The sequence below is a fragment of the Marmota flaviventris genome, chromosome 4 (assembly GCF_047511675.1).
Source record: "Marmota flaviventris isolate mMarFla1 chromosome 4, mMarFla1.hap1, whole genome shotgun sequence".
NCBI lineage: Eukaryota > Metazoa > Chordata > Mammalia > Rodentia > Sciuridae > Marmota > Marmota flaviventris.
Window position 1 is genome coordinate 129472338 of NC_092501.1, and position 24882 is coordinate 129497219.

At 44.0% G+C, this 24882-nt stretch overlaps 1 protein-coding gene across 1 annotated transcript; it reads right to left on the reverse strand.

Annotated features, from left to right (window-relative positions):
- Positions 1 to 378: 378 nt before the first annotated feature.
- On the reverse strand, positions 379 to 24473 carry Ebpl (EBP like). The gene is made up of 4 exons (XM_027928858.3): positions 24270 to 24473; positions 6678 to 6747; positions 2649 to 2787; positions 379 to 1001 (listed from the first exon to the last, which is right to left on the reverse strand). Exons 1-4 carry the CDS (start codon positions 24438 to 24440, stop codon positions 761 to 763), a joined length of 621 nt encoding a protein of 206 aa, XP_027784659.1. The 5' UTR covers positions 24441 to 24473; the 3' UTR covers positions 379 to 760.
- Between the last annotated feature and the right edge of the window lie 409 nt (positions 24474 to 24882).

Sequence of the window (24882 nt, forward strand, 5' to 3'; positions counted from 1 at the left end):
ATGAACAGTTGCTGCCATTTTGGTGCACTTATCAGCCATTCGTGTGAGGTCAGTATCTAGGAGTCAAATTGCTGGGTTACAGGGTACAGGTACTTGGTTAAACACCGAGAGATGACTCCCAGGTGACTACAGAGTGGACTCTCCCAAGGGAGACACCACCAGTAAGGCCACCCCCGGGACTACTCAGCCCACAGACCCTTTATTCCTCCTGCCTGTTGAACACCTGGAGTATGAATGCTAAAACCCTCACATCTGCATGACTTCACTTATCAGTACAAAAGGAGGGGGAGAGAGGAGGGGTTTATATTGGCACCCAAAAGGGACTATTGAGACCATCAGGTTTTCTGGAATAAAGAATTAATGTAACACTCTCTACAGTACTCTATAATAGTTGGCTTTATTAATGTGGAACAATTAATGCCAGCCATAAAAGAAGGTATAATTCAATGTGATTATTACAAGTTACAATTTATTTCCCTCTGCTTTTTTTTCCCTCCAGTGCTAGGAATCAAACCCAGGGCCTTGCACATGCCAGGCAAGGGCTCTACCACGAGCTACCCCCACCCCCAGCCCCCAGCCCTCTCTTTTTCTTAAACTTCTATTTAATTAATAACAACCACTATTACAACAATGACAAAAACTTAGCACCTTATGACCAACTTGAAACAGGCTGTTCAGGAAGAGCAATGAAAAAAGAAAGCAGAGACTGGAATGTTCGCTCCATGCTGGCTCATCGGGCAGTGTTGGTGGCTTTGAAAATTCACCGCAACTTCTTCCCTAAACTGGTTCCTTTGTGATGCATCCTCCTGAGCTCTACCCACGACTGCCACAGTAGCAGTCCTGGGATCAGAACCCACACACCGTTAAAGAACACGAGATAGACCCAAAAGTGGAGCCAATCGTCGGTGTCGAGGTTGGGGCTTCCGATGAGCCACTCTGGGGAGAAGGTCATCCAGTCACCATACAATTCACACACGCACAGCGTAATCTGTAGGAAATGCCTGCCCCAGGGAAGAAGCAAGGAGTCAAACTACAGCTCTGGATTACGACATCCCTTCTTTAAGGGCAGCATCGATGCAGCCTGTGCTACAGAAAAGCTCTCTGAAGCTGGACCCCGCTGGGTTTTGTGTAGTGCTCCTTTGATGGGCACGTCAAAGCCATAGGTGCAAAGACTTGGTCCTGCCTTGGAGAAGCTGCCTTGCCCTTTCTAGCAGATCATTCTCAGTGAATAAGGACTCTTAGGTTTCTTGGACTATTTTGAAGAAGATTTAAGGCCCAGCAAAGAAAAAGGGGGCAATAATAGTCTCTTCCTCAGAGTATTGTGGAGACTAAATGAGATACATAGATAATGGCCAAGCACTGTGTCTGGCACAAGGTCAGTATTCCGTATGCAAGGATTCTGTGTCTCTCAGATAACAAACGCAGGGATGCATGTGGTATGCAGGGGTGCATGTGGTATGTTTGCAACCATGGTCCTGGGTTCAAAATATGGTAAGGCACCAAGGAGAAATTTAATTTTTATTGTCAACTATTGCTATAAAATTGGGTGAGAAAAAGTAAATTAATGACCTTGGAGTCCCCTTTCAAATCTGAGGCTTTATGATTAAATTTTAAATGATACTTGTTCAATATCAGAGAGTAGAAAATGGAGTGCAATTGTACCAATTTGACATTGTTTGAGGGCATCATCCCCGGGACTGCCCTCTATTTATCCAGGTCACTTTGTCTCTCAGAAGGAGAGAACAAAAGGGAGGGAAGGAGGAGAATTAGAGCCTCAGAGTCTGCTCAGAGGACGGGTAATTATTCCTCCTCCTCCTTCCACTTCCCCAACCCTCCCCAACCTGCTTCTAAAAAGATCTCTTATTTATCTTTTTGGTATGAGAGACTGGACCCAGGGGCACTTTACCACTGAGCTACATGCCCAGCCCTTTTTATTTTATTTTTTTCAGACAGGGGCTTGCTAAATGGTTGAAGGTTTTGCTAAATTGCTGAGGCTGGCCTTGATCCTCCTGTTTCAGCCTCCTGAGTCACTGGGATTATAGGTATGCACCACCACACCTGGTCTCCTATTTATCTTACATGTCTAATTCAGAAATATATAAAAGAATTTAATTTATGTCAAGTGAGAAGAGCTTTCTAGAATGATTTGGGGGAAATATTACCCTTTTATCCTCCAAAATATTGGTAGCCAATCAGCCAACACTGTTAACACTACTCTTGCTTTCCTAGAGATAGGATCATTACCAGAATTTTATTTCTCTTACTTTTAATTTTTTTTTCTGTACCAGAGATTGAACTCCGAGGCGCTTAACCACTAAGCCATATCCACAGCCCTTTTTAAATATTTTATTTAGAGACAGGGTCTCACTGAATTGCTTAGTGCCTTTTGCTGAGACTGGCTTTGAACCTGCGATCCTCCTGCCTCAGCCTCCTGAGCCACTGGAATTACAGCTATGAGCCACTGTGCCTGCCTCTCATATTTTTTATTTTGAATGGTCCCAAATTATCCCCGTGTATTATGACCCTCATTTAATTTGTATTCTACTTTTTATCTTACAAATAAATTTGGTCACAACCTGCTCCAAATGTCACTTTGACACTGGGGACAGACATCTCTTCTCTGTTTGAAAGGATAGAAGAACACTTACCGATAATATTTCTCTTTGACTATGGCATAAATGAGGAACAATGCTAGAAACCCATCCAGGACAGCAGTCAGAATTTCCAAAGACACAATGGTTGGATCAAAATAAAGCCATCTTGCATCAGCTTTGCCATATTCTTTCCCTAAAGGTAAAATACCTGTTGTTAGTCATCTGGCAAACACTTTTTTTTTTTTTAATGACAGTTAATGAAAATGACCCCTTTCCCTAAAAAAGGAGATCAAAAGAATACTTGCTGCTCTCTTTACATTCTTCACAACAACATAATAACGATATGTTATAGTTGTAAAATAATTTAGTTTCCAAAGTGACTGCACAAATGACCCCTCTATACCCTTGAGCCTTTATAAGTAACAGAATTCTGTATTAATCCAACATAGTCAGTCTTTAATAATGATCTGTGTAGGTGCATTGTAATTCCTTATTTCAATATTTCAACATAGCTGGGTACAATGGTGCACACCTGTAATCCCAGCATTGGAGGACGAGGCAGGAGGATTGCAAGTTCAAAGTCAACCTCAGCAACTCAGTGAGGCTCTAAGCAACTTAGTGAAACAGGGCTGGGGATATGGCTCAGTAGTTAAGCATCTCTGGGTTCAATCCCCAGCACCCCCCCCCAAAAAAAAGAGGAGTTCTGGTATCTTATTGGTCTAAGCCGTGCAAACCTCTAGAGAGTCTCATAATGGTCAGAGGAAGGATCCCTTGGGGCCAGGCCAAGGTCTCTCATGAAAAGCTGTCCTGAAGGAAAAAGGACAATAAACAGGGTTCTCTATTTAATGAGATAACACACAAGATTATCTGCCAGGAGGTCCCCCATAAGGCCATGCCAAGTCATCCAGCCCGTCCTTAGCTGACCGGATTCTGAAATAACTGTTCTGAGGGGAAAGCAATGGAACACTAACAGGAAAAGTTTCCCCCTGAATTTACACGTATATGACAGGTGAGGTGAATCAGCCAGGGCAGCCCACTTCTAAGGAAATGTCACTTAAGTAAAATTCCAGTGCTTTAGGGACCAAGAGATGAGTGGGTATCAGACCTTAAAAACCAAATGACTCCAAGCCACCATTCATTCCCTCTTTAACTCAACAACTCTCCTCTGGGCTCCTGGGAGGCTCTGCGCTAGGCCTGAGGATGCAGCAGCAACCAGGACGCCTGTCTGCCATGCGAGACCCACACTGGAGAGCAACACCTGCAGAGAGTGATGGTCAGAGAGGGGACCCGCACCAAAGAGAGGGATAAGGGGCAATTCCCTAGACAGGATGTTCTGATCACTTCCTGTCACCTTGCTGGGAAGGAGGGAGTCCCACTTGGTGGGTCATAGAGATGGCCAAACACACCTGGCGCTGGCCATTTAGGAGTCCCATTCCCTCAAAGCCTGGGCAAGAGTCACTGCGTCTTTAGGACCACATGGAGGGTCACCTGGGAACACAGTGAACTTCCAGGGGCCATGGAAGCAGGCGTGGTAGTGACAGGAAGGTGGGTTATGTCGCGGTTCCCCTGAGAGGGTGGCGATTGGCTTGTCTGAATAGTTCTGTGGGCTGGCGGGAACTGAGCCCTAGGGAGAGGCAGGCAAGACAGGGTTCCCGTGGTCAGGAGGGCCGCTGGCTCAGGAAACTCCTCCAGGAGGCACAGGGGGTGGGGGCCTTGCAATTTGGCCCTTGGAGGCCCTTGACTGATGTTGAGGCACAGAGTATGGAATTTTGATTTTAGGCCTTACGCCACCAGGGGTACCTCTGAAACCGGGTGAGGGGTAAGAGCGCTTCAGGAAGGAGCATGCACACCGGCCCGGGGCTGAGAACAGATGTCTGAAAGAACAGAGGAACGGGCAAAGCTAAGAGGTCACTGTGAAGAGCTGGTGACGAAGGCGGGCTGCACGGTGCCAGCCCTGCTCTCCCAGTCCTCGGCTTCTCCTCCTGTTGCGAACTTTGACCTCTCCTTGGCAGTTAAACCAAAGGGCAAACAGCAGCAGCCAAGAGCACAGTGACCTGGTCATTCCCTTTATTTTGTGATTGACAACTGGGCTTAGTCAGAGGCTTAAAGGGAAAGATACCAACTGATGGCCAGAGGAGGTTTCCCTTAGCTGAGCCACTGCTGTGTGCTGACCAAGTGGAGATGAGGACATGGTGCAGGTCCTCATGTGCACAGCTGGCCTACAGCCTCTGAAGCCACGGGCAGTACACGGGACAGTGCCTGGGAGATCCTGGCCCAGACCCTCTGAACCAGAATCTGAATTTGAGTAAGACTGCCAGGTGACTTTGTGCACTGTGGGGTCTGGGAAAAAGTCCTCACTTTTTACTTGCATGAAAATAAAGGGCACCTTCATTAAAGTTTTTACTTCTTTTTTTTTGTATACAATACCATTATTATTATTATTATTATTATTATTATTATTATTATTAGGATTGAACCCAGGGCTTAGTACATAAAAGGCAAGCACTCCACCAACTGTGCTATATCCCCAGCTCTTATTTCATACATGTTAGGCAAGTGTTCTGCCTCTGAGCATCAATTTTATTTATTTTTGGGTGCTGCACCTCACACATGCAAGGCAAATGCTCTACCACTGAGCCACAACCACGCCCCGAGTTTTTACTTCTCTGAGGTGAACAATGTAAGTGTCAAGATGACTGAGAAAGACTGTGGCTGGCATTCCCACTTCACAAGATTAAGCCAAATTCCAGTGATTTACTTTCTCTGATGGCTGAGCAGCCAGGGCCAGAGGTGGTCACATGGCTTCTGACAAAGGGGACCAGAGAGAGGCTCACCAGAGAGGGGCAGGGACTCAATGTGGATCCTAAGCCTCTGGGCTTCACCAGGCAACATCAATTGAGGGTGAATGCAAAGGCTCACCACCAAGCTGCTCAGCTGCTTCAGCTTGGTCCTGGGACCTAAGCGGCAGGACTCAGGGGCTCAGAGTCCTCCACTGCAGGGGACACGAGGCCGCAGAGAGGCCACATTTTGTCTTCAGAAGCACTAACCAACTCAACTCTCTGGAGGCTTTCTAACACTAGGCGAGAACAGCAGCCCCACAGGGACCCAGGGCCGGAGGAAGTGATGTCAAAGACGCGAAAGAAACGGGATGGGCGGGTGGAGCCCAGCGGTGCCCCTGGTGTAGCGTGCCAGGGTCTGATCCCAAGCAAGCAAGCAGGCAAAGCCACCAACAACCAGTCACAGACGCAAAATCCGAAAGCAGTTACCCCGAGCAAGGCAGGGTGGCAAAGATGCTGCTGCGGGGCTCATTTATTTGCCAGTATTGGCACAGTTCATGCAGGGAAGCTGGCACTGACTGGACGCCGGCTGATGTCCAGTGGGCAGGAAGAAGATGCGGAAAACCTGTCAATAGCTTAGCAGGGTGGGAGGAGTCCGAGAAATTATAAGAATACAAATGGAGATGTACAATAAAAAGAAAGTTGATATATATATATATATATATATATATATATATATATATATATATATATATATATTTGGTGGGGGGGTTACTGGGGATTGAACTCAGGGGCACTCAACCACTGAGCCACATCCCCAGCCCTATTTTGTATTTTATTTAGAGACAGGGTCTCACTGAGTTGCTTAGCACCTTGCCATTCCTGAGGCTGGCTCTGAACTTGCGATCCTCCTGTCTCAGCCTCCCAAGCTGCTGGGATTACAGGCGTGCACCGCTGTGCATGGCTTGCCCTCACATTTTTAGTTACACATCTTTACTAAGATGTAATTCACAGCCCGCACAACTCCCCTGTTTAGACAGGTTTTATTATAGTCACAGATTTGAATCAACACAGTCTAACTTGGAAAAAAGAAACCCCCGCCCATTAGCAGTCATTCTTCACTTCCCCCAACTCTCCCACCCCACACCCGCAGCCCTCAGCAACCATTCGCCTATTATCTGTTTCTACAGAGTCACCCACTGAAATGGAATCCTGCAGTAGGCATAGGGGCCTGCATTCAATTGACAGCCACCCTTGCAATTAATGTCCTCTGACATTTCAAATGCAAATATTTTTAATTACTTACATAAAGAAGCAATCAAGCCCTCGGAATCAGCAACATTTCCTACCAAGGAAAAGTAGACAAAAGAGCCTTCCTAGAGAGAAGAAAACGAAGACATGCTCTGGTTTAGCACCACAACCAGGGGATGGCACCACCGGACACTGCGCGGTGGCCGGCCTCCCCTCCCCTCCCCTCCGCTCTCCCCCCTCCCCCATCCAGGGTCCACCTCCTGGTCAGCAGCCTCTGAGACCACACCATCACAGCCTGGGGGTGGGGGTGAACCTGGAGCCTGCCTACCCCGCCCTTCAAAAGGAGTAAGTCCAAAGCTAATGTACAATAAATGTCAGCTTCAACCACTAGCATAATGAAATCAGAGGTGTGTGCTTCTATGGGAAAAATAAGTGAACATTTACACAAAGAAAGTGCTTCACTGTTGTAATAAATAGATAAGCTCTTTAATTATTCCAGGGATCTTAAATCTTTAAGAAAAATCACACAGCAGTTCAATTTTTTTTTTACCCAAAAAAAAAAAAAAAAAAAAAAAAAATCCAAGCTGTCTCTTAACAAAAATGGCAACTGAATGTCTATAAGAATTGAGTTTTTTCCCCTTGCCCTAACTCCCTGCATCAGGACAACTTTAGGAAGACTTAAAATGTTTTCAGGCTTTCTCTTGGCATTGAAGTGATGAAATATCTACAGTTATTGAGCATTTCTCCATCACTTAAGTGCATCTTTGCCTAAGCTTTTAAAAAAAACAAACAACTAGAATTCACTGGGACATCATGTTGCTTGTTTAAATGATTTTGTTGCTGTCAATATAAATTTTTCCCCATTTCTTTTTATATTAATTTATACTGGGGATTGCACCCAGGGATGCTTTCCCACATCCATCCATCCATTTATTTATTTAGCAGTACTGGGGATTAAACCCAGGGGTGTTTTTACCACTGAGCTATAGCCCGAGCCCTTTTAATTTTGAGACAAGATCTCCCTAAATTGCTGAGGCTGGCCTCAATCTTCTGATTCTCCTGCCTCAGACTCCTGAGTCCCTGGGATTACAGACATGTGCCACCATACCCAGCTCTTGTTTCTTTTTATCAAAGCAATCACTTATTTGACATTAAAACCACCTTTGCTTCTCTTCTGCTCACTTTCAGTACCACTTCCACTTTCAGTACCACTTCCTAGATTTACCACTTTCAACCATTTCTGTCCATTATCTTCCTGATTATGTATTTACACTGATATTTCCTTAGACTGCTCATTCTGAAAAGTTGTTGAATTCATACCACCTCCCCTCTCCTTTCCAGGTTTTCCACTTTTTGATAGCTGTGTCATTCTTCAATTAGTTACCCAAATGTGTAACTTAAGTCATAAACTGGACCTCGGCTCATTCACTCATCAACGTGGCAGTTTCCTGACTTCCTACCAAGTAACAGGATCACAAGACCCACCCCACGCTCCTTCCCTCTTCTTCCCATTTCCAACTCAACTTCTGTCCACTTTGTATGGACATTATGGAGATTAGTTATATTTCCATTATGGTTACGTGAACATATTTATCCTCCTGTTTCATCCATCAGTGGATTCTAAAAGTTGAAAAGCATTCAATAGCATTTACAATATTGTGATTATAGAAATATCATTCACTGCAGTGGGTCACAATTTCCAGAGATCCAGAACCGATTCCAGTGTCACTTAAGAATAACTGCAAATGGAATATACTTAAATTTTTAAAAAATATTTTTTAGTCATAGATGGACACAATATCTTTATGTATCTTTATGTGGTGCTGAGGTTTGAACCCAGTGTCACACCTATAATAGGCAAGTGCTCTACCACTGAACCACAACCCCAGCCCCCTTAAAATAATTTTTTTTGTAGTTGTAGATGGACAGAATGCCTTTATTTTATTAATTTTTATGTGGTGTTGAGGATCAAACCCAGGGCCTCATACCCTTTGCAACTGAGCCCCCAACCCCAGCGCAATACTTTCTTACTTTATGAATGTCTCAAAATCATGCTATGTATTAGTCTGCTGTACATTTGGGCCATGACTTATTTTTAACCTATTTTTGTTTATCCTAAAGTTTGTAATTGCCCTTTTTTTTCTTTTCTTTTTTTGGGGGGGTGGATGGGGGTACCAGAGATTGAACCCAGGGGCACTCAACCACTGAGCCACATCCCCAGCCCTATTTTGTATTTTATTTAGAGACAGGGTCTCACTGAGTTGCTTAGTGCCTTGCTTTTGCTGAGGCTGGCTTTGAACACATGATCCTCCTGCCTCAGTCTCTCAAGTGCTGGGAACTGCTGGGATTACAGGCATGCACCAACTGTGCCCAGCTTTTTTTTTGATTGAGAGAAGAAACTTATCTCTCCAGCTCATGAGTATTTCTGTTTCTTATTTGTATTAACCTCTGTTAAACAGAGATTTTAGAGCTGGTTTGTATTTTCTTGATGTTCTTTGTCACTTAACTGATAAACACGGTTTATCTAAAGATATATAAAAATTATATCCCTTAAAGGAGATTTATTCATATATGAAGTAAATAACAGTATTTTTACACAAGTAAGTTTTCTCTAGTTTCCTTATTTTGTAAAACTTTATTTTCACCAGCCCATTTTTTATTTTTAGCATTAGCCAGAGTGAAAAACCCACGTTACTTCCTTGGCTTGGCACAGGAACTTTCTAGACAAAAGTACCACTGTTCTGGCCAGCAGGGGTGATGGGGCCGGGCTGAATCTGACCCTTCCTAGGCCTTAGTCCATCTTTCTATAAAAGAAGGACTTGCTAAAATTAGATTGTGGATCTCATCCAAAACCTAGATGTGACTTCCACTAGCAACCTCTTTCCCTGGCCCACGAGCCAAACATGGATTCTGACACTTGGTTACGGACCCTTCCTTAGAAGCAACTGAGGGTAGGGGCAAGATGGAGAGAGACCTGGAAATTACTAACATGTAGGGACCTGCGAGTAGAGAACAAATCTGTTCTCTTTAATCTACCTGTTGAAATTTTACTCAGTTTTCTTTCTTTTTTTTTTAAATATTTATTTTTCGATTGTAGTTGGACACAATACCTTTATTTTTATTTATTTATTTTTATGTGGTGCTGAGGATTGAACCCAGGGACTCAAATACGCTAGGCAAGCGCTCTACCACTGAACCACAATCCCAGCCCCAAAATTTTACTCAGTTTTCAATCTCAGTCCAAATCCACTTAATGTTTTAAATTTTTATTTGTTCTTTAAGGTATACATGACAGTAGAGGGTATTGTGACATATCATACACACAGGGAGTATCACTTCCTATTCTTGTGGTTGTACATGATGTGGAGTTACATTGGTCATGTATTCATATAAGAACATAAGAAAGTTATGTCCAGTTCATTCTATTGTCTTTCCTATTTCCACCCCCCCGCTTCCCTTCATTCCCCTTTCTCTAATCCAGTGAACTTCTACCCCACGACACACACTTATTATGAGTTAGCATCTGCATATCAGGGAGAATATTTGGCCTTTGGTTTTTTGGGACTGGCTTATTTCACTTAGCATGATAATCTCCAGTTCCATCCATTTACTGGCAAATGATATAATTTCATTCTTCTTTATGGCTGAGTAATATTCCATATATATGTACTATATTTTCTTTATCCATTCATCTGTTGAAGAGCATCTAGGTTGGTTCCATAGCTTAGCTATTGTGAATTGTGCTGCCATAAACATTGATGTGGCTGTTTCACTGTAGTAGGCTGATTTTAAGTCCTCTGGGTATGTGCTGAGGAGTGGGACAACTGGGTCAAATGGTGGTTCCATTCAAAGTTTTCAGAAGACTCTCCATACTGCTTTCCAGATTGGTCGTACCAATTTGTAGTCCCACCAGCAATGTATGAGTGTACCTTTTTCCCCACATCCTCGCCAACATTTATCGTCAAATCCTCCTTATTCTAAGAAATCTTCCCAAACTTCTTGTGAGGATAAATTTCTCACTCCCCTGTAACTCCCAGGTCACTAAATTAGTTTCTACAATCAACTGCTATTTGCTGCTTATGCATCTTCAGCTCCCATTAGATCACATATCTCTGGTGTCTGGTGTGTTGTTATTGCCATCTCAGAATCCTAAAGAACCTAGGAAGATTTTCGTGTTCAATGTTTGTTAATTTTGAAGTAATGACAAGTTCACACCATGAACTGCCTACAAAGTGGGATGCCCTGTTGAGGCTTTTAGAATGCACTGTATATGTCTTACTATATTAGTGTCCTAAACAGTAATATATAAATATATATAACATATTTTCATATAAATACATATATATGTTATAATGTTTTAATGAATATATTCGTGCTTTCAACTGTGATCAGATATAACCTTCTCCAGGAAGTAGATTTTTTAAAGATAACTTTATTCATTTATTGTTTTACATGGTGCTGGGGATTGAACCCAGGTACCCAAACGTACTAGGTGAATGCTCTACCACTGAGCCCTTACCCCAGCCCCAGGAAGCAGATTTTACCGATTCTTTTGATGGAAGGTAGATGCCCCTCTGTTACGGTTTGGGTATGAGGTTTCCCCCAAAAGCTCTTGTATTAATGCAGGAATGTTCCGAGATGAAATAACTGGATTATGAGAGCCATAACCTAATCAGTCCATTCTAATTTGAACAGACTAACTGGGTGGTGGTACTGTCACCAAGAGGGGTGTGACCCAGTTGTCCCACTCCTCCCTGTGACCCCCCTCCCTTCCGTCTGCTTCCTGGCTTCCAGGAAGAGACCAACACTCCTGAACTAGGCCCTCCCACCATGATGTGCAGCCTCACCGTGGGCCCAGAGCAATGGAGTCGGCCATCTATGGACTGAGACCTCTGAAACCGCGAGCCTCAAATAAACTTCCCTTCCTTGAAGTTGTTCTTGCTGGGTATTGTGGTCACAGTGAGGAAGAGCTGACTAAGACACCTTCCTACACCAAAACCGACTTCCTCATTCCTTCCTCCAAACTGCCAGTTCTCTTGGGGCAAATGCACGATTCACAGGACATGTAATAAGTGCTAACTAAAATAATAAGAAATAAAAGGAGGGGACGGAATAGAGAACAAGAGGTTTTTTTGTTTTTTGTTTTTTTGTTTTAGGCAACAAATATTCCACTTAAAAATGGGGCAAGAGAGGATTTCACCAAAAAGGATATATGGATGGCAAATACACACATGAAAAGATGTTCAATAACATTAGCGGTCAGGGAGATACAAATGAAAACCTCAATGAGGACTCGCCCTATCACTGTCAGAACGGTTTACATAAAAAAACAATGGACTTTTACAGAAAAGAGGTTTTTTAGCATATGGCTCTGGAGGTCCAGGAATATCGACTCAGCTCTGGCAGGGGCCTCCTGGCTATATCACAACATGGAGGATGGCATGAGAGCAGCAGCAGGTGTGAGAGGGAAAGATCACAAAGTGAGAAGGAATTCAGGATCCAAAAATTGCTCTTTTTTTTTCTTCCGGGGATTGAACTCAGGGGCACTTGACCACTGAGCCACATCCCCAGCCCTACTTTGTATTTTATTTAGAGACAGAGTCTCACTGAGTTGCTTATCACCTCATTTTTGCTGAGGCTGGCTTTGAACTCACGATCCTCCTGCTGCAGCCTCCCTGGCCACCGGGATTATAGGTGTGCACCACTGCACCCGGCCTAGACTTGCTCTTTTTTGTAACACTCCACTCTCCTAAGAACTCACTAACTTCTCAAGATCAGCATCTGTCCCTTCCTGGGTGATGCCCCTGTGACCTAATTACCTTGCACTAGGCCCTAATTCTCAAAAGATTCCTCCACCTCGACACCACCACGTTGGGGACCAAGCTTCTACCACACGGACCCTTGGGGAGACAGGCTGAAACCACATCCAAACCACAACAGTACCGACACGCAGTGGCCTAGGCCACTCCATGAGCAAGATCCTGCTAAGGTCAAAGCCCTGGGTAAAGCAGGGCAGGGGCCACTATCCCAGGAACCTGAGAATGAGATCTGTCGATGCACCTTGGAGCAAAGGGTCGGTGGTGAATCTTGAGTGGCTACTCTCTCGTTGCCCAGTAACCTCCTCTTGTCTTCAAAGCCCCAGTGAATCCTTCCCTCCTTCATGCCACCTCCCGACCTGGCCAGAGTCCCATCACTCACTCACTCACTAGGCTGAATGACAACCCTGTGTCCCTCTGTCCAACGCCTCCACTACTGAAGCTCCTTGAAGGCAGCCCTGTATGGATGACACCAATAAACACCACACACAAGCCCTGGCTGATTCTCCTCACTTTGCACAGCTATTCTTGAACTAGTAGCCTTTGTTGGGTCACCTAATTTCTTTGTCCTCAGTTTTTTTATAAGCTACAACAGAGATGGGATGGGTCCTGGAGGCATAGTTTGCAAAGATCCTTGGCTAAGCCATTCACTGTGTGGAGAAAACACTTTATACCATAGGGGAAGAGGACCACTGCAGACCCCCGGCAGGGCTGGTGGGCCAGTGAGGACCCGCACTGTCTAAGGCAGATCCCGCTTTCCCTCGGTGGTAGGGGGGTTCTTCACAGGGACCCTGCCCTTATGTTTTCCATAAAAAGGGAGCCAAACAGGTCCACAAACTAGGTTTCTCTCTTCATACAGTAGGCAACATGCTCAACTATTTGATTCTTCCCTCAAAACAACTCTGAGGGCTTGTGATCCTTCCCGACAAGATCAAACTTGTTTACCCCTGTATTCGCTTTTTGTTACCAAAACTAAATATCTCAAAGGGGAAGGAGGGGAAGGGAGGGGGTCAGAAAGACGGTGGAATGAGATGACATCATTACCCTAAGTACATGTATGAAGACAAGAATGGTATGACTCTATTTTGTGTACAACCAGAGAAAAAAATTGCTCTATATGTGTAATATGAATTGAAATGCATTCTGCTGTCATATATAACAAATTAGAATAAATAAGTAAGTTTTAAAAATCTGAGATGGGCTAACTTTAGAAGAAAGAGGTTGATTTCAGTTCAAAGTTTGGAGGCAGGACCTCACCCCATGACAAACAGTAAAGTACAGGGTGTGTATGGAGGAAAGGTCACATCTCCAGTCCGAAAGCAGAAAGAGGGAGGGCCAGGCTTGGTCCTTTGTGACAACCTTTTGTGAGAAGTGCTGAGGGACTGCACAAGAACTACCATAATCCCTTTTGAGGGCAGCAGTCCCAATGACCCAAGGACCTCTCAGTAGGCCCCACCTCTTAAAGACTCCACCACCTGCCAATACCAGCACCCTGGGGACCAAGCCTCCAACCCATGCACCTTCGAGGGACACCTAAACCATAGCAGCCCTCAGCATGGCTCACAGGGAGTCCTGAAGCACTCCCCCACAGGAGGACCTTCAGAGGAAAGTCAGAAAAGTGGGGAATGCCAATATCAAAGTTCCAGCTGATCTCTGAAAGGCTCTGTGATTTCAGATTGGCCTGATCTGACGCCAAAGAACTCAGGAGAGATGAAAACCAGCAGACACAGGCCAGCTGCTGCAGGCTGCCCCGGTGCAGCTCCCTCTCCAACAGCCCCAGACTCACTTCAAAACCTAAGGCACTGGAGGCAGAGCTGCAGAAGCAGACAGCTATTAGGGTTCTAAAGAGTCCTTGGGGGCTCCTGAACCAGATCTGTTCTAACCACACAGACACTCGGAATGGAAAGCATTAGTTATTATGTGCCAAGGGCCAAAATTATCTGTAGAATTGCAAAGAATGGAGGCAGATACAGTTCTTCCTGTGGATTCATACTTTATTTTAATGAACTATAAAAGTACTTTGTTCTTTCCCCTTCAAAGTTATTTCTAGGCTCTGGAGCATGAAATTTGTATTGACTTGCGGAATCGACATGGAAGGCTATTGTGGGGCTCTGAACAGGAGCTGAGCACCCCCCCTTGGCCTTGAGTAATGGGGGTGTGGAAGTGGCATCCAGGAAGTGCGAGGCAGGTGGGCCTCACCTTCGCTGGGTAAGGAAGCACAGCTCTGGGGGTGGGTGTCACCCCGTGTTTGGTGTGACACAATCCCCTTGCCTTATTTGGGTGCAATTTCCTATTGAATGTCTCCCCCCTAAATAAAAACGGGGCTCAGGGTGGGCTCTCTCTGTGGCCTCTTGCCTCCCTCGTTCCCCTTTCCCTTCAGCATGGGAGCTGAGGCCTCAGAGCTGACCTTGAACCCCAAAAAGGTATTTCTGTATTTGTGTGGTCTTGTCGTTGCCAGCCCCATTCACGGGGAGTGACCCTGACACCATCACCCGGGGGGGGACGTGGGTGATAGGTTATCAGCTCCAGAAGCCTCTGATCATAGGGTCAAGTCCCGCCCTCTGGGACTAAGTCACGGGTGAGCTCTAAGGTTCAGATGCAAGATGCGTGGTACCCAGCAAGGGCCACGTGTAGGGTGTTGCGATAACCGGGAAGGCAGAACCTGGAGAGGTGTAGATGTGAGAGAAGTGTGGGAATGTGGAGATGAGCTGGAGCAAGAACAAGCACTGCTCACGTTCTAGCACAGTCCCAGAGATGGGTACGGCTTGCCAAAGTGTCAATCACCCTGTTTACTGCAAGACCGGTCACACCAGAGAAGCAAGCACGGACCAAGACTCCTCCCGCTGAAACCTCATCCCTGTCTTTTTTTTTTTTTTTTTTTTTTTTGTGGTGGGAGGGGTACTGGGGATTGAACTCAGGGACCCTCAACCACTGAGCCACATCCCTAGCCCTATTGTGTATTCTACTTAGAGACAAGGTCTCACTGAGCTGCTTCACACCTTACTGTTGCTGAGGCTGGCTTTGAACTGGTGATCCTCCTGTCTCAGGCTCCAGAGCCCCTGGGATTACAGGCGAGCACCACCGCACCTGGCTCATCCCTGCCTTTGATGTACTCCCCCTTTTTTGAGTTGTTCAGTTCCAGCTCCTATCAGGACTGGAAGACCCATCAGGCGCTCCACTTTAAATCTAATTTCTGCTTTTGTCTGTATTTCTTTCTGATTACTTAGACTTCTTATTTTCTCAACTTCAGACCTCTTGGGCAGGAACCTACTCTGCGGGGATGCTGGCCACCTAGACACCTAACCACATGGGCGGACTCCAAGGCACACAGCACATAGAGCACATCAGAAAGCAAAAGCAAGCCACTGGCTACTCTTCTGCTCTGCAGATGCACTTTTCTATCAAAGTGGTGTTTCAGCAGTCATTGCTGTAAGTCCCCTGATTATCTGAACCTCAACAAGCCACAGGCAAAGCTGCTTACCTCCTGCAGGTGCACCTGTCAGGCCGAAGATACTTGAAGACTTTTAGCAGTCGGAGCATCAAGTGCACACACACGTGCTAAAACACACAAACAAAATGGGGCGGTGGGCTTCAACCTGGGGGCACTTTCCAACACCCCTCCATTGTCAAAGCCCTCCCTGACAAATGCCAACAGGAATTTTCACATTTGAGTTTGGCAGCATATTTAGGGTGAAAACAGACACTGGAGTGAAAAGTAAGGAAAGATAATGGTCATCTTAAAATAATGAAAGGAAACAACGCTCATTATTCACATTCTCTCTTTACCCATCCTGACTGTGGGTGATACCTGATGGGTATCTCTCTTGCCATCCATTTAATACACTAGCTTTATCTGGGTGTGGCACAGGTTTATAACCCCAGCTACTAGGGAGGCTGAGGCAGCTTCAGAAACTTAGCAAGACTCTGACTCACAACAAAAAACAGAAAGGGCTGGGGATGCAGCTCTGTGTTAGAGCCCTCACAAGCATGCATGAGGCCCTGGTTTCAATGTACAGCACCACAAACAAACAAATAAATAACAACAACAAAAAAGACCAAACCCCATACCCAGATACTTGGCTTAAAAAATACAGGACCCTTCCTATTGGACGCTTAAAACCTGACTGAACTATATCAGTTTCACTGAGCTGCTAACAAAAATGAACTTAAAAAGTAGAATGTATCCTGACAAATAAAATGAAATAACAAAGGCCAGTCTCCTTTTTCTCTTAAGGTGTTCCAGATCCATTATTTTAACTACATATGTTATAGACTTCAAGACATCTGCAAGTCAAAGCTCAGAGAAAACACATATCCTGCTTGTGTGAACTACTGCTACCTACAACTGAACAACCAATTTACAGAGAATACTCAATTTATTTGTTGCAATCCTTAAGAAAAAAATCAGCATGAAGATGGCTTTATAAAAATAGAAAAATACAAAAAAGAGGTCAAAGTTGTGTTTGAAGGTATTTGGGAGTTGTTTTTTTTTTTTTAAGTGTGTTTGAAAACCCAGAGAAAACAGCGCCACGTTCATTATTATTAAGAGTGGGAGGACAGAGTGGGTAAGAATAGAATCCCTGCGCAAACCCTGTCAACAGTGATTAGCATTTTCAAATCGGATTCACAAAATCTCCGCCTAATCAGACTGGCTGTTTCCCTGTCAGCAACAGCAGACATCATTGTTTCAGGAGGGAGCAGCTGCTGCAGCCTCCAGGGGTCCCCCACAGGGCGCAGGTGACTTCAGATATTATGCGGCAGCTGTCATCCACCTAATGAAAGCATGACTTCCCATTGATGGAACCAGGGCCCAGCAGGTGTTTCACCTAACACTCAGAGTGAACTGTGCTCCCTCCTGGCCCTGCCCAGAGATGTGCAGTTCCACCTGTCAGCTCAGCAGTACTGGCTCTTAGGTCCCTGTCAATGGCACACAGGCATTAACAGGGTGGACTGGGGGTCTGCGCTCACGCTGCTGGGTGCCAGAGTGTTTGCCTAACATGCACAAAGCCCTGGTTTTGATCCATCCCCAGCATGACCAAGAAAATCTTGCTGATTCTTTTATTCTTTTATATTTTGTTTTCCAGATGAAAGATCACCCCCCTCTGTAATTTGGGGCTCCCTATAGCTTATCACAATTTGGTAAAGTCTACTTTTTGGGGGGGTACCAGGGATTGAACCCAGGGGTGCTTAACCACTGAGCCACATCCCCAGACCTTTTTTTTAATATTTTATTTCTAGACAGGGTCTCACCAAGTTGCTTAAGGTCTCGCTAAGTTGCTGAAGCTGGCTTTGAACTTGGGATCCTCCTGCCTCAGTCTCCCCAGCCGCCTAGATTAAAGGTGACCATACCCAGCTGGTAAAGTCTACTTTTAAACAAAGCATTTATTTTCTCCCTACTTGATGATCCCTCCAAAATGATGAAGCTATCAATGAATATTTTCTCTTATATTCCCTCATTTTTTTTTTTTAAGCCAAGAGTGTTACAGTAAGAGCAGTTTATTGAACAAGGATGCAAGAAAAAGGTTCAGTAGAAGGTGAAAGGAGAAGAGCAGGAAAGGTGACCACTTATCCTGGGAAAGCCCTTGAATCCCTGGGAAACAGTGGTTGGAGATCAAGAGGAGGCAGAAGGAGGATGTGAGAAGCATCTAGAACCTCAAGGTGCTCCCTGAGTTTGCAGGCAGTCTGGCTGGCTATGCAGCTGAATCCAGTTTTTTTTTTTTCTTTGAAAGTTTTTTTTTTTTTGTTCTTTTTATGAATCCATCTTATTGAGGGGGTGTCCCCCACTCACTGAGGCTGTCTGAAGCACTGGAAAATGTCAAAGCTCTTCCAGTTGTGGGGCTACCAAACCTCCAATACCATGCTCTGCAGCAGCAACCCAGGTTGGCATGATTAAACTCCCCGGGAAGTTCTCCAGGGTGCTGGCCACTGCCAGCAGATTGGGTCTTGGTGGCAGAGCTCTGCCCATACATGTGCATTTTTATAGTCGTCATGGAAATATGCAATTTATACCCACTTTGCCTTACAAGACTACAACTGTGTGACATCTTAGATATCTGAATAATTTGAGGTTCAAAATGAAAATGACTGAAGCCAGGCACAGTGGCACACACCTGTAATCCCAGCGGCTCAGGAGGCTGAGACAGGAGGATGGCAAGTTCAAAGTCAACCTCAACAACTTAGGGAGGTGCTAAGCAACTCAGTGAGACCCTGTCTCTAAATAAAACAAAATAGGGCTGGGGATGTGGCTCAGTGGTTGAGTGACTCTGAGTTCAATCCCCAATATGGGGAAGGAAAAAAAAAAAAGAAGAGAAAATGACTGATAACTACTACTAACTAAAAGGACAGAATCAATTCTTTCATTCATTCAATATCAGCAAATACATGAATAGCTCCAAATACCAGGTACTTGAGAGAGAGGGGAAGACAAAATAGAGGGTGGATTCCATCCCCAGCACTGAAAAAAAATATGTGTTTATAGTTATAAAGGAAAAAAACTACGACCAGATTGAGATATTTCCTGTAGAATGTCTTCACCATTTCAAAGGAAATTCAACACATTTTGTAGTACTAAAAGGTTTTGAAGTGTGTATACTTCTTCCTTATACAAAACATTTTAGATCAGTTACAACAAAAATATTTACTTAAGTGATAAAATATATACCAGAATTAAAAAAATATTAGTTATAAAAAGGAATAAGCATCCAGATCAGAGGTCAATAAGAATATATTTACACAGATCATCTTTTGTTGTTATTATAGAGCTCCAATATGGTTCTGAGCTTCCAGGCAGTTTGAGAGAAAAGGGAGAAACATTTATATTGTCCTTACTTTCAGAGAAGAATACACAAATCAATTTTTTTAGGAGAAACTAAATTTCTCCTTACACTTATCTGAAAAAGAGATTTCTAATATGGGTTTCACATTCAGAGTGACATTAGTAACTACTGTTCTTCACATGAAACAGTTATATCATTGATTATTGTAATATGTGGAAAAATGTGCATCTTTGACTTGAAGAACTGAGGTACAGTATATTCACATAGTGGAACACTCTGCAGTCAAGAAAGATAAATGCCTCAAGAAGGGGCTGTGTGGGGGACATTTCCTTCAGAACAGGAAGCAGAGAGATCAGAACATAATTCCACACATCAGACTACAGCTCAAGGCCCCATCAATAAAGTTATGTGTCATTTTACCTTTAACAACTGTGCTTGCAAAGTAGACTTACTCTTAAACTAGGTGGTGGACATGTAGACATATTGTTTAGTATTTTCAGACCTTTTTTGTATGCCTAAAATGTTGTAATAATTTTAAATTTTTTTTTGCAGGGATGCAAGTTTGATTCAACATATGGAAATCAATAAGTATAATTCATCACATCAATAGACTTAAAGATAAAACTCATGATTGGGGTTGTTGCTCAGAGGTAGAGCATTCACCTAGCTTGTGCAAGGCCCTGGGTTCGAGCCTCAGCACCACATAAAAATAAATAAATAAAATAAAAGGTATTGTGTCCATGCACAAATAAAAAGTAAATATTTAAAAAAAGATAAAAATCATACTATTGTATCAATTGATGCAGAGAAAGCATTTGACAAAATACAGCACTCTTTTATGTTCAAATCACTAGAAAAACTAGTGATAGTAGGAACATACCTCGACACTGTAAAAGCTATCTATGCTAAACCCAAGGCCAACATCATTCTAAATGGAGAAATATTGGAAGCATTCCCTCTAAAAACTTGAACAAGACAGGGATGCCCTCTTTCACCACTTCTATTCAATGCAGTCCTTGAAACTCTAGCCAGAGCAATTAGAAGAAAGAAATTAAAGGGATACGGATAGGAAAAGAAGAACTCAAACCATCATTATTTGCTGACAAGAGGATTCTATACTTAGAGGATCCAAAAAACTCCACCAGAAAACTTCTAGAATTAATTAATGAATTCAGCAAAGTAGCAGAATATAAATCAATACTTATAAGTCAAATGTATTTCTATACATCAATGATAAATCCTCTGAAAGAGAAATTAGGAAAACTACCCCATTCACAATAGCCTCAAAAACAACAACAAAAAACCTTGGGAATCAACAAAAAAGGTGAAAGACCTCTACAATGAAAACTATAGAACAGTAAAGAAAGAAACTGAAGAATACCTTAGAAGATGGAAAGATCTTCCATCCTCTTAAAAAAGCATGTGGGTGGGGGCATTTCAACAGAATCCTCGTAAATGCACACTTATTGGCTATTTTATAAAGTGGGGTGAATGGATAGGCAAAATTAATATTGTCAAAATGGCCATACTACCCAAAGCGCTTTACAGATTCAATGTGATTCCAATTAAAATCCCAATGTTGTTCCTTATAGAAATAGTAAAGGCAATCATGAAATTCATTTGGAAAAATAAGAGACCCAGTATAGCTAAAGCAATCTTTAGCAAGAAGAGTGAAACAGGAGGCATTAAAATTCCAGACCTTAAACTATACTGTGAAGCTATAGTAACAAAAATGGCGTGGTATTGGCACCAAAATGAACATGTAGACCAATGGTACAGAATAGAAGACACAGTGACAAAATCACATAATACAGTTATCTCATGCACTTCTCATAAGCTATATACACTCAATCAACAAATATATGAAAAAAATGTTCAACATCTCTAGTAATTAGAGAAATGCAAATCAAAACTACTCTAAGATTTCATCTCACGCCAGTCAGAATGGCAGCTATCAAGAATACAGACAACAATAAGTGTTGGTGAAGATGTGGGGAAAAGGCACATTCATACATTGCATTATATTACAAAGGCGCCAAAAACATAGAGTGGAGAAAAGACAGCCTCTTCAACAAATGGTGCAGGAGAACTGGAAATCCATATGCAGCATAATGAAAATAAATTCCTCTCTCTCACCATGCTCAAAACTCAACTCAAAGTGGATCAAGCACCAAGGAATTAAACCAGAGACCCTGCACCTAATAGAGGAAAAAGTAGGCCCAAATCTTCATCATGTTGGATTAGGCCCCAACTTCCTTAACAAGACTCCTAAAGTGCAGGAAGTAAAATCAAGAATTAATAAATGGGATGGAATCAAACTAAAAAGTTTCTTCTCAGCAAAAGAAACAATCAGTGAGATGACCAGAAAGCCTACATCTTGGGAGCAAATTTTTACCATACACACATAAATAGAGCACTAATCTCCAGGATATATAAAGAACTCAAAAAACTTAAAACCCCCCAAACAAACAACCCAATCAATAAATGGGCTAAGGAGCTAAATAAACACTTCTCAGAAGATATATACACTCAACCAACAAATATATGAAAAAAATGTTTAACATCTCTAGTAATTAGAGAAATGCAAATCAAAACTACTCTAAGATTTCACCTCATGCCAGTCAGAATGGCAGCTATCAAGAATATAGGCAATAATAAATGTTGGTGAAAATGTGGGGGGAAAGGCACATTTGTACATTGGTGGTGGGACTGCAAATTGGTGAAACCAATCTGGAAAGCAGTATGGAGATTTCTTGGAAAATTGGGAATGGAACCACCATTTGTCTCAGCTACCCCAGTCTTCGGTCTATACCCAAAGGACTTAAAATCAGCAAACTAGTGACACAGCCACATCAATGTTCATAGCAGCTCAATTCACAACAGCTAAACTGTGAAAGCAACCTAGATGCCCTTCAGTAGATGAATGGATAAAGAAACTGTGGTATATATACATAATGGAATATTACTCAGCATTAAAAGAGAAAAAAATTATGACATCTGCAGGTAAATGGTTGGAGTTGGAGAATATCATGCTAAGCAAAGTAAGCCAATCCCCCCAAATCAAAGGCCAAATATTCTTTGTGATAAGTGGATGCTGATCCATAACAGGGAGGGGGAAGGCATGGGAAAATGGGGGAACTTTGATTGGGCAAAAGGGAGGGGAGGGAGGGGGAGGGGAGGAGAGGAGGGGAGGAGAGGAGGGGAGGAAGGGAGGGGGAGGAAAGGGGGGAGGGGGAGGGAAGGGGGGAGGGAAGGGGGGAGGGAAGGGGGGGGAGGGAAGGGGGGGGAGGGAAGGGGGGGGAGGGCCCAGGGGGTCAGGAAAGATGGTGGAATGAGATGGACATCATTACCCTAGGTACATGTATGACTGTGCATATGGTGCAATGCTACATTGTGTACAACCATAGAAATGTAAAGTTGTGCTGCAATTGTGTACAATGAATTAAAACCCACTCTGCTATCATATATACCTAATTAAAATAAATAAATTTTAAAAATTTTGGAGGGTACTGGGGGTTGAACCCAGGGGCACTTTACCACTGAGTTCCATTTCCAGTCCTTTTTATTTTTTAAGACAGGGTCTTGTTTGGGGGGGGGGAGGTCTCTCCCTCTGGAGATGGGTTATATTCTCCCTTGAATGTGTATCTTTTTTCCTAAATAAATCTGTGTCTGATGAAAAAACAAGACAGGATTTTGTTAAACTGTTGAAGGCCTTGTTAAGTTTCTGAGGCTGGCTTTGAACGTGGGATCCTTCTGCTTAGTCTCCTGAATCCCTGGGACTACAAGTGTGCTCCACTGTGCAGGGCATAATCTGTTTTTTTTGTTTTTGTTTTTTGTTTGTTTTAGCGGGCTCAGCAACCAGTTTTACTACCCCTGTTCTTTGGCAGATTTTGAGTTCAAGGGACAGCTTAAAAATCAATTCTATAAACAAATGAGCTGTGGGAAATATTCATGGTCTCTTATCTCCCATACTGATTATTAGGAAAGAAGATATTTTGTAATTCCAGCAAAATCTGGTATAGACACATATTTAACTGGTAAACACCCACACCTAAATGATTACCAAAAATTTTGCTTCCTTTTTCTTTCTCAATGCTATGGACTTTGACTTCATGTTATCTAAAGATTTGTCTAGATTTAAGCTAGTTCAAAGTTACAAACAATAAGATATTTTGGCATAGTTTTAAAAAAGAAAACAAAACAGGGTTGGGGATATAACTCAGTTGGTAGAGTGCTTGCTTCGCAGGCACAAGGCCCTGGCTTCAATCCCCAGCACCACACACACACACCCCATCCCACCCCGCCCACACACACACACACACACACACACAAAGTTTAAAAAAGGGATGTGGGTGGGGGTATTTCAACAGAATCCTCTTAAATGCACACTTATTAGCTATTTTATAAAGTGGGGTGAATTTTTAAGGACACAACGATATAAAAAGTGCAAACTTTGAAGTCAGAAGAAACCAACTCAGAATTATGCCAGCTACTTTTCAGGATCTGGTTTCACCTCTGTAAAATGGGGAGAATAAGTAGTTTATGGGATGTTGTAAGAAAAAAATTTTAAACACAGAACTGTTCCAGGCACACAGTGGGTGCCCAATAAATGTGATTACTATTACAGCCTTGGTGTAATACTATTGTTTGCTTTGGTGTAGGTTCTGCCATTCAAAAAGGACCTAAACTAAGTCTTTTTCAGTTCAACACTTATACGTTGGTTATAAAGCCAAGGAAGCCAAGGCTGTTGCTTTTGAGCAGCTTTTAATCAAACAGAAACTCTTCTAGCAACTTTCAGGGCTTTTGTTTTGCTTTAAGTTTGGTACAGGAACCGGGAGCACTAGAAGGGCGGCAGGCTCTGTCCACAGACTCGGGTATCAGAACTCGGGGCCATGCAGCATCTGGCCAGAGGCCAGCGCGCCAGTGTCCAGGTCCCACCCGGATCCTGCCAGACTTCCAACCACGGGGAAGAAAAGCCATCATCTCCAGCGGAAACTCCCTGGAATGGGGAAGGTTGGTCCAGAGGGAAGCAGCAGCCCGGAGCGAGACACTCACCAGCACTAAGTGCACCAGCGCGTCGTAGCAGAGCCAGGCTAGCGCGCCGCGGTCCGCCGCCCCCCGCCCGCGGCCCAGGCGAAAGCCCAGCGCGCAGCCCGCCGCCAGCAGCGCAGCGCACAGCAGCAGCGAGCGGCCGGCCGCCGCCCCCAGCCCCCAGCCGGCCTCCATGCAGAAGCTGCCCGCGTGCGCAGCCGGACACCGGAGGGGGCTCCCGGGGCGCGGCGGGAGAAGGTGGGGCCGCGGGCAGGGGCGGGGCGCGGTTCCGCTGTGGCCACGCCTCCAGGCCAGCCCGAGAGCCCAGAGTGTCACACCAGCGGTTCTCGCCGTCAAACCGGTTTACCCACCTCCATCAAACCTGCTCCAGGCTAGTCCCAAAGCACCCATAATAGGGGCACATATTTTTGATACGGTTTGATGGCGGGGTGGGTAATGGGGGCGCTTCACCACTGAGCTACATCCCTAGTTCTTTTTACTTATTTAAATTTTGAGACAGGGGTCTCCCTAAATTGCTTAGGCCGGCCTTGAACGTTCGATCCTCCTGCTTCAGTCTCCCGCGTCGCTGGGATTACAGGCATGTATCACCGCACCAGGCTGATGCAGATTTTTTTTT

Coding starts and splice junctions, on each gene's coding strand:
- Ebpl (XM_027928858.3), bottom strand. CDS start 24,440: ATGGAGGCCGGCTGGGGGCTGGGGGCGGCGGCCGGCCGCTCGCTGCTG. Junction 2,788..6,677: donor GGGCTTGATTGCTTCTTTAT/GTAAGTAATTAA, acceptor TTTTACCTTTAG/GGAAAGAATATGGCAAAGCT. Junction 1,002..2,648: donor GTCAAAGAGAAATATTATCG/GTAAGTGTTCTT, acceptor TCCCTGGGGCAG/GCATTTCCTACAGATTACGC.